General features: G+C 52.7%; 1 protein-coding gene across 3 annotated transcripts in view; it reads right to left on the reverse strand.

The window, feature by feature from the left end:
- ZFYVE28 (zinc finger FYVE-type containing 28) overlaps positions 1–13,742 on the reverse strand; it is a 72,805-nt gene that overhangs the window by 11,584 nt on the left and 47,479 nt on the right. For 2 of the 3 annotated variants that reach the window (XM_019711498.2, XM_074320295.1), the window contains exon 8: positions 10,914–12,158. In XM_019711498.2, coding sequence (XP_019567057.2) covers positions 10,914–12,158 — 1,245 coding nt within the window. Of the gene's footprint in view, positions 1–7,294; positions 8,897–10,913; positions 12,159–13,742 lie in introns of those variants that run through there. The other variant, XM_019711496.2, reaches the window with a different exon arrangement.

Raw genomic sequence — 13,742 nt, forward strand, 5'->3', positions numbered from 1 at the left:
CACATGCCAACCGGGGCTGAGGACGTGTACCCTCCCAGAGTGGGGCCAGCTGTATCTGGGAAGCTGGGTTGGATGATCCCCAGCATGTCTGTGGGGGCTACACTGGGCCAAGGGGAGGCTGGCCGCAGGGGCAGATGTTGGCGGGAGAGAGTAAAGAACGTGAGAGACTGGACGTGAGCCCCAGTGGCCTCCCCTCCCCGGATCCCAGGAAGTCCCACAGAGGTCAGCCCCCTTCCAGGCCTGGGCACTGCCTTGTTACCATTTGGATGAGTGTGTTTCCCCAACCAGGGACCCTTAGTCATGTCGTTGAGCTTAAGGGACACAGCATGGGGGCTGGGAAGGTGTCACATGGCAGAGCACAAGACATGAAGGTAGCTCTGGGGACGGGCCGAGGGGTCCTACAGGGGAGGTCCAAAAATTGGGGCCAGATAGATGGGAGGGTCATCCCCAGCTTGGAACTCTGAGCCTGTTTCCACATCTTGGAGCAGGGATAACAATGAAAATGCAGCCATGGATTCAGTGAGGCCAGGGGTAAAGCATCCATGGACATCATCAAAGGCAGCAAGTGGGACCATATTATGGGGACTTGATGTAGAAGAGACAAGGAGGGTGTCGTGGCAGAGAGGGAGGGGATGGTGACACAAGGCACAAATAAGGACAGCACAGAGAGCACCTAGAAATCGGGATGTGGGCAGGGATGAGGAGGCCAACCGTGGGGAGGGGCTGGGGTGGGCCCAAGAGATGGGGGAGATGAGGGCGCCCCCGAGAGTTCTGGGCAGGGAAACATCCCTGGCTCAGCATGTGTGAGGGGAAGCCAGGAGGACGGAGCAGGGACTAAGGACCATGCAAACAAACTCTTCCACTCACTGAATAAGAAATGGGTAATTGAACAAACCTATATCTAGTAAAGGAATTGAAATTGTAGTTAAAAACCTTCTTTCAAAGGAAACACCTGGCTCAGATACCTTCACTGGTGAATTCTACCTAACATTTAAGGCAGAAATAATACCAATTCTACACAAACTCTTCTGTACAAATTGAAGAAATGGGAATGCTCCAAGGTCACTGTAGGACCTCAGCGTGCCTCTCCTCACATGCCTACACCTGAGAAGAACATGCTGAGAAAAGAAAACTACTGCCCAACATTCCTCATGAGCAGATGCAAAATTCTCAACAAAATTTTAGCAAATCAAAGCCAGCAATATATAAAAAGGATACTACCTCATGACTAGTGAGGGTCATCCCAGGAATGCAAGGTTGGCTTAACCTCTAAACATCAATCAACGAAATTTATCACATTAACAGATTACAAAAGAAAAACTATATGATCATCCCCAAAAGACACAGAAAAAGTATTTGAGAAAATCCAATACATTCTTGATAAAAACTCAGTAAACTAGGAGTAGAAGAGAACTTCCTGAACCTGCGAAAGGCATCTTTGAAAATCCAACAGCGATCATCACACCTTATGGTAGGTATTGAGTGCTTTCCCTCTGAGATCAGGAACAAGGCAAAAATATCCTGCGTCAATGCTTCTGTCCAATACTACTGGAGGTCCTCCCCCGTGCAAAAAGGCAAGAAAAAGTAGTAAAGGACATCCAATTAGAAAAGAGTACAACTGGCTTTAGTCACAGATGACATGATCATCTATGTAGGAAATCTTTTAAAAAACCAACTACCATAACTAATAAAGTGAGTTTAGCAAGACTGCAGGAGACAAGCTGAACATACAAAAATTATTTCTATTTCTGGACTGGCCCAGTGGCTCAGGTGGTTGGAGCTTTGTGCTCCTAACTCCGAAGGCTGCCGGTTCGATTCCCACATGGGCCAGTGGGCTCTCAACCACAAGGCTGCCAGTTCAATTCCTTGAGTCCTGCAAGGGATGGTGGGCAGTGCCCCCTGCAACTAGGATTGAACACGGCACCTTGAGCTGAGCTGCCGCTGAGCTCCCGGATGGCTCAGTTGGTTGGAGTGCATCCTCTCAACCACGAGGTTGGCGGTTCGACTCCCGCAAGGGATGGTGGGCTGCGCCCCCTGCAACTAGCAATGGCAACTGAACCTGGAGCTGAGCTGCGCCCTCCACAACTAAAACTGAAAGGACAACAACTTGAAGCTGAACAGCACCCTCCACAACTAAGATTGGAAGGACAACAACTTGACTTGGAAAAAAGTCCTGGAAGTACACACTGTTCCCCAATAAAGTCCTGTTCCCCTTCCCCAATAAAATCTTTAAAAAAAGAAAGTTTCCTTAAAAAAAAAAATTATTTCTGTTTCTGTGTATTAGCAATCAACAACTGAAATGTAAATTACACAACTACCATTTATAATTGCATCAAAAATATAAAATATTTAGGGATAAATATGAAAAAAGATGTGTAATACTTTTACAGTAAGAACTATAAAACTTTGCTGAGAGTAATTAAAGACCTAAATAAATGAACAGATACAGTATGTTCATGAATTGGAAGACTCAATATTACTAAGGTGTTAATTCTTCCCAAATTGATCTATAGATTCAACAGAATGCCAATAAAATTCTTAGCAGCCTTTTAAAGAAAGAAAGAAAGAAAGAAAGAAAGAAAGAAAGAAAGAAAGAAAGAGAGAAAGAGAAAGAGAAAGAAAGAAAGAATCTGGTTCTAAAATTCATATGTAATACAAAGGACCCAGAATAGCCAAAAGAACTTTGAAAATCTCCAACAAAGCCGGAGATTTGTATTACCTGGAGTTATGGCTCATTATAAAACTATCACAATCAAGGCAGTATGATATTGATGTCAATATAGACAAAAAGATCAACGGAACAGACTACAGAGTCCAGAAATAAATCCACACATATATGTTTGACAAAGGTGCAACAGCGATCCATGGAGAAAGGATAGTCTTTTCAAGAAATGGTGCTGGAGTCGTTGGTTTTCCTTAGCAAAACTAAATACAAGTTACACTGACACCTCACACCATAAACAAAAATTAACTCAAAAAGGTTCACAGACCTGAATGTCAAACCTAAAAGTATACAACCTCTAGAAGAAAACAGAGGGGAAAAAAATCCTTGTGACTTTGGGTTATGAAAAAAAGAATTCTTAGATATGACACCAAACTCACAATCCACAAAAGAAAAAAGTTGATAAATTGGGCTTCATCAAAGTTAAGAACTTCTGCTCTTCAAAAGATACTCTTAGAATGAGAAGACAAGCCCCAGACTGGAGAAAAGATTTGTAAAGGAGATATCTGGTAAAGAACTTGTATCCATAATAAATAAAGAACTCTCAAAAAGGAAACAAACAACCTGATAGGAAGAAACAGCAAAACGGCTGCCAGCACCTGAGGACGGGGAGATGCATATCCAGACCCGAGACAAGATGCTGCTCACACCATTAGAATGGCGAACGCGAGAAAGACCCACCACACGAGTGCCGGCGAGACGCGGAGGAACTGAGCTCTCAGACGCTGTCCTGCGTTGCATGCCGATTCATTTCAAAACAGCTGCTTAAAACATGACTAAGACCACCAGGTGTGTTACCACTGTGCTCACATGCTGCTGCTGACGCAGTGCCTTCCTCTCAGAAAAGTGCCACCCACCCTTGCCCTCCAAAGCTCTCTGGGATTTCCTGCCCTCGGCCTCCCTTCTGCGCTCTTCCCTGTGCCCTCTGCTCCTGGGGCACCTTGGCCCCAGCTGGCCTGCCTCCCTGGCCACCTCTCCTCCAGGTCTCAAAGGATGTCACTACCTGGGGGTGGCCTCCCTCAATTGCTCTCACTGAAGGAGCTGCCCCACACCCGCCTGGACCCTCCAGCTTATGACACCATCTTATCCTCTTCCTGGCACAGGTGAAGGATGGCTTGGAGGGCGTGGGAGGGATGATGGCACAGGGGTGCAGTTGGCAATGATGAAGGTGGAGAGCAGCCAGGTGTGTGTGGGGCGGTGAGATGTTGGGGTGCAGTGACGCTGGAGGGAGAGGCGGAGTCAGGAACCAGGGGTCTTGAAGGCCACGGCTGGGTGGGCCCACGATGGGGCGAGGCTGAGGGGGCAGGGCCAGCGCCGGGCTCAGTGGTCGCCCTGCAGTCAGCCCCTTGGCCAGGCCTTCTCCACCCAGAGCACAGCCAGGCTGGGCGTGTTCTGTCCAGCTCAACACCCAGCTGTGACTTAGCGAGAAAGACTTCAGACACTGGTGGGCCCATCCGGGGAGGGCAGCACCCCTCTCAGGATCCCCGAGTACCTACTGTGTGGGGAGCTCATTGCACCTTATGGGGTTATCACTGCCCCTTGTGGGGTTCCGGGGCATCAGTTACTGTGCTCACTGCAGGGTACATGGCCAGTGTAAGCAAGGGGCTCAGGCAAGCACCCAGCCCTGCCCTCAGCGGCCCAGCCGGCTCCTGTCTGGTCCCATCTAGCCCTGTGTCATCTGCACAGCTCTCTCTGTCACTTCTAAACAATTGACTTGATGACAGTCATTAAGCCTAATCTGTTTTTTCCAGAGTCTAATTAATTCCAGTTCCTCCTCTATTTTTACACTGCTCAATCACTCTTGTTTTCCTCCCAGGGGCACGTATGGTGGGAGGCCTTGGTGCTCCTTGCAGACGATGGAACCCCTGCCATGGGGCTGGGTGGCTGCAGCAGCCAGGCCTGTGCCACTGCCTGGCCCCAGACTGGCTCTGGAGGAAACAGCAATGACAGGCACGTCCCTGGGACAGGACCTGTGGCCCAGGGTCACACAGCTGTCAGAAAGAGGTCAGGGCTAGACCAAGCCCCACTCTGTCACCCCATCCTAGAGTGCCCAGGAGAGCCCAGCATTGGGGTGGGGGGCCCAGGCATGGCTTACTGAGTGGTCGCTCAGTCCAGGTACTCACACCCCTTACTTTTCAGCTCAGGACCGGCCCCCTGGGTTACCCCCAACAGCTGGCACAGAAGCTATGGTTATTGATCATATGCTGGAAAGGGAACATGTCCTTCTAGACCACGGAGGCCAGAGGACAGCAGTGGTCACTGGGCACCGATGAGGCCCTGCCCAGGGCAGGGGCGGCCCCAGGGCATCAAGCAGCCAACCCCTGACTCCGTCTGCAGGAGGGAAAGACAGTTCAGTGACGTGTGAACAAAGCAGGTCAGAAGTACCAGCCCCACACCTCTGGGGAGGTTTCCCAGTGACGGAGGACTTACCACTCACCATATGCTGCTGGAGGAAGCTCAGCCTGTGCCGGCTGCATCCTGCCCTTCTCTGAGCTGGGCACCAAGGCTTCTCGGGGCCTCGCCTGGAGGGGCACCGGGGCGATCTCAAACCTTTCCCTCCATAGAGAGAAGAAGATGGGGCCCGGGGGAGTTGGCACCATACTCCAGAAACACAGGGTGCTGCCTCTCTGTGGCCACAGCTGCTTGGGGCTGGACCCAGGGTCCCCCAGCAAAGGGCAGAGGAGCCTGGGTGGAACCACTGCAGGGCCACAGTGCAGGGGAAGATGAGGTATCTGCTGGAGGAGCCAGGCAGGCAAGAAGCAAATTCAATGAAAAGCTGCAGTGAGAGGCATGGGGCCCTCCAGCATCAGTCAGCATCAGACAAAGTTCCACTGGAATGTTTCAGATGACCCTGTCTAGAGGTCACACCACCAGTGGGGAGTGAAGAACAGTGGATATTGGGGAAGGAATTAGTGAAATCCGGTGATGTGATGGGGAGATAAAGTTGAGACTGAAAACAGCAAGATGACAAGGGACATAGCAAATAACAACCCTGAGTAGCAGTGGTAAGTAATGGCTGTGACTAACAATCCTGAGTAACAGTGGTAAGTAACAATCCTGAATAACAGTGGTAATGACGGCAAGTAACAGTGGCTGAGTAAGATGTGGAAGGAGATACGGAAAGACATACATGGCCTCTCGGCTCCTCCTCTAGACACTGTGTGAGCTGGGGACTGTTAGCCCATTTTGCAGAAGACAAAACTGAGGCTCAGGGAGGTTGACGACCAGCCCCAGGTTGATCAGCCAGTCCACAGACGCCCTTCATCCCCTAGGCCCCACCCTCCTGCCACTCTTGCACACGCAGAAGAACACCCCCTCCAATGCCACTACCCCAACAGGCAAGGAAGTGCCATGTGCCAGCAATTCCCCTCAAGATGTCCCCACCGTCAACTCTCTGCCATCATCATACTCTGGAAGGAAGGAGCAGATCGTCAGAGCACACGTCACCTGTTCAGGGCTGAAGCTCAGAATCCTGGGTCAAGGACAGCCTTCCCCGATTCCCATCATTCTGTCCAAAACGGCAGCCAGGGGGCCCACTGAGCGCATGAGGGGAGGAAGAGGCACTGCCAGCCCCAGCCGACTCTCAAATGCAGCCTCAGAACTGAACAACGCAGAGCAGGCCAGGCTCTCCAGGAGGTGGGACAAGCGGTGCCTCTTCTGAGACACTCACCCCCCCAAGCCAGAGTTGGTAACCTGCTGGCATCAGTCCCCAAGGCCTCGCTCTCTCTGACGGCTGGAGACTGTCTCAGAAGGCAAGATGGCCAGGCCCTCCAAAAACGGGTGCCTCTCTGACCAAGGGTTGGGGAGCGCAGAGTCAGAGGTAAAAAGGAAAGCGCCTACTCGAGCAGGAACTGAGGACTTATTTCCCGCCTGGGCCTGAGGAGGAACGGTGCCCGCACAGTCAGCCAGGGGAGACGGAAAGGCAGGGGCCAGAAGCTGTCTCTGGACTTTGTATATTTAATCCCTCAAAGGAAAATCAAATGTCTGTCAGTCAAAAGACATCGATAAAGAAAATCAAAGGCAAATAACAGACAGGAAAAGCGACTGCAACAAACACCATGGGCAGAAGGGGCGTTTTCAAGTAAGTAAGAAAAATGTGAAAACCCAACTGGGAAATAGGTGAAGGAACAAACAGTCATCACAGAAGAAAAAGGCAGCAGAAAGCAGGAAGAAGTACTCAGGGCACCCCAAATCGGAGAAGCGCAAATTACAGCAACAAAGGAGCCCCTTTTTGCTCTCAAGATGGGGACAGCAGCTGGTACAGTCACAGCCAGGCTGACACGCCACTGAGGAAAGCAATCTGACAGTAAGTGGCAGAGCTTAAGGCTCCACAGCTTTGCTGCAGTCTTTCTACTCCTTAGGATCAATTCTAAAGAAATAATCCATGAGAGAAAGTGACCACAAAACTAATCTAATGTGGAAAAGAAATGGAAATGGGAAAATGTAGGATAAACTAGCACAGGTCCTTATGACAGAGTACAATTCTATGAAAATCATGTCTTCAAAGAGCTTTGAGGAGAAATGATTGTAAAATAATATAATATTTGTTAGAAAAAAAAAATAAAACTCATAGGATTTGGGTTGGCTTTTATTTCTTTCCTTTATTCTTATGTATGTTCTTCTCCTAAGTTTTGACAATGAACAGGGACCACATTCGTAATTAGAAACAAGGGAGTCGGGGTGATTTTTTCGAGAAGGCAGAAAGCTGAGAATACACTTTAGTAAAATGTCCAGGGAAGGACAAAGATGCACCAGAGACGGATGAGTTCCTGTTTTCTGGACAGTGACCTACTACTCAGCTGGCTTCAAGGCTATGAAAGGTTCTGGATAAGGTGAGTCTCAACAGGGAACAACAAGCTTTTAAAACGTGCTCACTTTCCTCAAAAAGGCTGACCTATGGGCAGCGAGGAAGCAGTAAAAAGAGAAGAGCTGAAGGCCACATGTTCCAGACCTTTCTCCCAGAACTGTACCAAGGACGACGTCCCACCTGGGTGACAGCACTGGTGGAACTGGCCCGTGGGGCAGCAGCTTGCCGGGAGGGCCTCGGGAAATGCTACAGAGGGGCTTCTCCTGGCTGGGACCCTCGCTCCAGAACCCCCCTCCCGCCAGCCCAGCAGGACCCCCGCAGCCCTGCCCTTCCACCTGGAGGCTCTGGTCGGCTTGACCAGGAAAGCAGGTTCCAGGTGTCCTTGGGGCAGGCAGACCCTTTGTCACACCTCCATGCATCTCCTTTGTGGCACACAGACATCTGAGGCTGGTTCCGTCTGCCACACACATGGCACTGGAAGCTCTGAACGCAGGGCCACGCCTGCCATTCCCTCCTCCAGGCTGCACATCACAGGGGTCGCTGAAGCACCTGCCAGATAGGCAGGCCTCACAGCCAAATCAGGACGGCAGCTCATCACGCGGCGAGTGACCCTGAGTGCAACACCAGGGGCCCAATGAGCTGGCGCTGCAGGCACTTTGAGCTAAGTAAGGCAGGTATCACCCTCTCTGCGTCTCGGTCTTTCCATCTGCCCCGCTGGGGGTGGGGTTCACCACCTGCCCCGCACACGAGACAGGCTGCTTTCCTGGTGAAGCCTCGCACACACGTTACCTAACTACACCAACCAGACTCCAGGAATCTCGCTGTGTGAATTGCAGTGAGCTCTCTGCCTGTGACAGGATAAAAGGCAGTGTTTTGTGTCTGTTTTATCAGGGCTGCTTTGTCACCTCTGTCCTGGTGTCCCTCAGGCTCCATGAGGTCGGCCTGCCTCTGTTTTGTTCCTGGGTGAGTCTCCGCAGCGTTGCTCAGCCACCCGGCAACCATCCTGTGATGTGAAGGGATCTCTTACGTACGCACAGGCGCCATCTGCTGACCGGGCTCCCAGCAGCCCCGGCGCCAGGCTGGGCCCTGCAGACTGCTGTCCAAGGTCCTGACTCAAACACAGGGCCGTCCTGATGACCCTGCCACCTGCCACGTTCTTCTTTCCTCAGACCCTCTGCACCTTCTGGAAATGTCTCCGGGAAGACGAGACCATGTCTCAAGGCTGCTGTGGTGGTTCTCTTTCCTTTGTTCAGCTCAGCTGCAGCCTTTGAGGCCTGACAGTGCGACGTGACTGAGCAGTGTCCACGGCAGGACAAGTCAGGAAAACAGGAGTGGGTTCCAGAGAGAAGGTGTCCATTGGCTGTCACCTCAACAAACAGGAAAAAAAGTGGGTGCCGGTCAAAAACTAAAATCCATGTGTCATGTCAGAGAATTTGCGATGGTTTCTTATAAGTCTTGCAGAAAAATGATTCACTTATCAATTGACTTGGGCCCAAGTCGGAGGCCCTGAGGAAGAAAGCTGTCCAGTAGGTTGTGGCTAAGAATTCATCCCATGGACATGGCTGATGAAGCTGGTTTGCACCTCACAAACAGCCTTATCAGAAATGGGAGCGGCGCTTACATGAGGCTGCTCAATGAACCACCATCTGGAGGGATAAAGTCTGGAACAACCCGAGACCAGCAGCAGGGCCTGAGTGCACGCTGGTCAGCCCACACCGTGGGGTCCCACGCGGCTGCAAGAGACGGTGGGGACAGCTGTACAAGCAACGATGGGCAGGCCTCCAGGTTAGGTCAGGAAACAGCGGGCAGGAGTGTTTGCAGGGTGAGGCCCTTTGCCAAAGAACCAGAGAGGGGCAACGCGCAGGCACGTGTGTGCACATCTTTGCTTCCATTTTTCAAATTGAAGAATAAACTATAAAAAAATCTAAAAACTGTTCCTTTAGGGGAACAGGAGAATGAGGGGAAGGGGCAGAATTCTCCGGGCATGTCTTATTTTTGTAGATGTGACTGGGAATCACGCAAACATTTCACAGTTATAAATTTAAATCGAGTGCAAATGCAATGTCTATATATCTAATGCTAAATGGAACAAATAAGCCTGCTGTGAGTATAACTGGGGGCATGACCTCAAAGAGAATGATTTCAAGTGAGTTGAAAGCAGTCTCTCAACTGTATATTCCAGCAGGATATGCCCTAAGGACAAAATAACTATTTTAAAACATCTTAGATGATCACAAGTGTTGGCAAGGATGTGGAGAAACTAAGACCAGTGTACGTGACTGGTATGAATGCATGCAAACTGCAGCTGCTTTGAAAAAGAGGTGACAGAGCCTCAAATAGCTAAACCATGTGACCCAGCAATTCCACTCCTAGGCACACACCCAGAAGGAATGAAAACGGACGACCACACAAAAACACGTACACAAACTTTCATAGCAGCATTATTCTTAGTAGCCAAAAAGTAGAAACAACACACACACACACACACACACACACACACACACACACACACCAGCTGATGAATGGATAAACAGAATGTAGTCCATCCTCACGATGGAACATTATTCAGCCACAAAGGAAGGAAGACTGGTGTTTGCTACACCATGGAGGTGACGTGAAAGCACGATGCTCAGCAAAAGTAGCCAGACACAAAAGGTTACATATTACGCAGGTCTACTTATATGAAATATCCAGAATAGGCCGATCTATGGAGCCAGGAGGTAGATTAGTGGCTGCCAAGGGCTGGGGGAGGGGGTGGGGAGTGCCTGCAGACCCCACACAGAACGGGCTGCTGCTGGGCACGTGGGCTGTGGCCCAGGCCACAAGCATCGGAGCTCTGAAGGGAGAAAGAGGGCGGCCCTGACACCCCCAGGGTCCTGGTTCCTTGCATGCACCGGTGGGAGGACAAGGCCAGAAAGGAAGAGGCAGTGGCGACACAGCCTGATCCCAGAGACCCTCTTCTCCAGGCGGCCACCTGGGTCAGGTGGGTGCCAGGCCTAGGCCACGCAGTGAGCAGAGAAGTGGGGAGCATGCCCAGAGGCAGCCATGCCCACTTGCCACTGCCCAGCTCACCCACACACTGATCATCAGGGCCAAGATGGGCCATGTTGGCAAAAGGGGGTCAGCTGAGTGCTTGGCACTGTGCCCGTCAGCTGAAAGGTGCCACACTGATCAGGGGGACATTTCTCAGGTGGATGCGGTGGTGACCAGGCCCAGGAGGGCCTGATATAAGCTGCTTAACTTCCTACAGCGTTGGTGCCCACGCCGGACACCCCCACCACATCACACACAGGCCACACCTGAGAGGCCTGTAGGAATCAGCCAAGAGGATACGCCCCAAATGCACAGTCAGAGGATAAATCCGGTGGCCCGAGAGGCTCTTACCTGGGGCCCAAGGGCTGTCCGGTGTCCTGCTGTCCACACTCAGGCTCCTTCTGCTGACTGGCGCCATCGTCCCCACTGAGCAGCCTGTCTGCTGAGTCCCCTTGGGGCCCTGAGGTATGTGCCAGGCACTTGCTGGAAGTAGGTGCTTTGGGCTCCTGCCTATCGGGGGCATCCTCTGAGGGCAGGGAGGCTGGGGTGCCCATGGGCAGTGCCTCCAGGGCAGGCCGGGCCTCCTCCAGGCTCTCGGCCCCGCCCTTGGCACTGGCCTTCGATGAGCCAACGTAAGAGGCGCCGACCACGCCTCCAGGGCTGCACTTGTCCCGCAGGCTTTCGGCTGTGTCCTCCCTGCTGCCCCCACAGCCCCCACAACACACGCAGGAGTTAAGGAGGCAGTTGGTGGCTGTGGCGCTCAGTTTGTGGGAGTCACCGTCTGTCCCCTCGGCCACGGGCTCCAGTGGGGGGATGCTGTTTCCAGGGGCTTCCAGGGCGGTGACGGCAGAGGTCAGCGAGTTGGGCGATTTGGGATTGAAGATGACCGTGGCCGAGAGCTTCATGCCCCCTGTCCGGTGGGCGATCATCTCGGCCGTGCCGGCATCGTCCACACTCACCTCCCAGCCGTCCAGGTACAGCTGGGCGTCCAGGCAGCTGCAGGAGTTGGGCCCGGCTGCCCGCATTTTGTCGCCCTGGGTGTTGTTGTTATTGCTGACGTCTTCCTCCTCCCCGAGCACGCTGACCCCCGCCTCCCCGCCCTGCCGTGTGTCCTGGGGGGCGGTGCTGGTGCTGCCCGCCCACGCAGATGGGCTGCCCGTGGCCTCTGCTGCCCCCTCCACGTCATCCATGAAGAACACTGTTCCGTCCTCCTCGTCACTGCCGGGCCGCAGCCGCCCGCTGCCTGGGGACGCCTCCACCCGGGGGCTGCCCTCGCTGCCCGGCCTGCGCGCCGGGGACTGGCAGGCGCTGGGCGGGGACAGCAGGGATGACATCTCGTCCCCAGCCCTGTGGACCATGCGGCTGAGCTGCTCCAGCTCCTGGTCGTCGTACTGCATGGAGCAGGCCAGCTCGGCCTCCGGGTTTGGGGCCTTGGCAGAGAGCAGCTCCTCCGGGGGAAGGGGTGTGGGGAAGGTGGGTGCCAGGGTGGGGGGGGCCTGCGCATCTGCCCGGATGGGGAACTCCACGTCTTGGGAAATACAGAGGCTCCGTTCCAGCGTGTGGAGCTCGTCCTCACTCAGGGTCTGCAGCAAGTCCCTACAAAGGGCAAGACAAAACAAGTGAAAGCCCCAGCAGCCACACCAGCCGCCAGCCGACAGTGGGCACAGTGCCCTGGATGCCTGCACGGGCAGGGGCACAGCAAGGCGTGTGACCCCCGCAGCTGCACACACGATGCACTGTCCCCCACACACTCTAAAGCGAGTGGCCAGCCCCAGTGGCTCTTGCATCCCTTGGGTCGGGACAGTAGCCATTCGGGGTAGCCGACTGCAATTTCTCAAAAAGGGGGTTCTGAAACCTCATGCTGAAAACAAGAAAGCCCTGTTCCTCAAGGACATGAAACTGTGTGAAGGAGAACATTTGGGAGTGAAAGAATATGTTAGTTTACAGAGACTTTCATCCTTTTGTTCAACAGTGGCCGCTGACCCCGGTCAGTGTGCTAGGAATTGGGCCACACTCAGAAGGACAGGCACTGTCCCTGCCCTTGGGGAGAAGAGGCAGATAATAAACAGACATTTATATAAGTGATGACTGAATAACACTATCGACAAACACAACACAGAAAAGCACCTGCCGGATGGAGGGCACGGCCAGGGACCTGGCTTCGCCTGGGGAGACTTCCTGTTGGAAGAGGCCCTGACACAGACACCACAAGGTGGGTGCCTGGGATGAGCCTGTGGCAGGTACTCTCTGCTGGGAGAGGCTCGGGCCAGCTGGGGTCTGAGGCCCAGGTTAAACACCCCAGTGCAGTCATGGACCTGGGTGCTTCTCAGACCCGCACAGCTTGACTCCCTATATACCCCACACCAGGCTAACAGCACCCGCTGGAGAACACCACGTGCCTTTCCCAGCCCTCCTGCCATTAGCACCAGCCTGACTTCTAAAGACAGGGCGCTCTCCTTCTCTGGAGGTGGGAACTTGCGGTCAGCACTGTGTGGCAGGCTTTGTTTGTTGGTATATCTGTGCGGGGTCACCAGATAAAATACGGGCTGTCCAGTTCAATTCGAATTTCAGCTAAACAACAATACGTGATTAGTACAGGCATGTGTCCTTTTACTGCGCTTCACAGATGGTGCGTTTCTGCAAATTGAGGCAAGACCCTCTACCTGCAAGATCACGACTCACTGTATTTCAACACTCACTTTATTGCAGTGGCCTGAAACTGAGCCCACAACAGCTCCGAGGTGTGCCTGTGTGTCCCAGATGGCGGGCATTTGGGACATACTTACACTAACAGTGTTCACTGTTTATCAGAAATTTGAACTTAATTGAGCATTCTGCTGGTTTTATTTGTCTAGATCTGACAACTGGGTTTGGTGATATTTGTCGGTGCTGTGGAGCGTTCATTGTCGTGGCTGGACATCTTTCCTGGGGGACACAGCACCATCCATCTATGAATCTGGTCTCGCCTATGGGCCCTGGCTGCCATGGCCCCCATCTCTGATACCTCTCCTGGGGAACATGTGTGCCTTTCCAAGTGCACACATAGGGAGGTGTTAATGAGAACTGCACTCCACTGGCTCCCACCCGTCAGCTGCTGGCCCCACCACAGAGCACTTGGTTCTTATCATCAGGTCCTTTCTGGTGAGTGTGTAATGCTATCTCTTGTGGTTTTAAATTGCT

This window comes from Rhinolophus sinicus, linkage group LG02 (genome assembly GCF_036562045.2).
Source record: "Rhinolophus sinicus isolate RSC01 linkage group LG02, ASM3656204v1, whole genome shotgun sequence".
Taxonomy (NCBI): domain Eukaryota; kingdom Metazoa; phylum Chordata; class Mammalia; order Chiroptera; family Rhinolophidae; genus Rhinolophus; species Rhinolophus sinicus.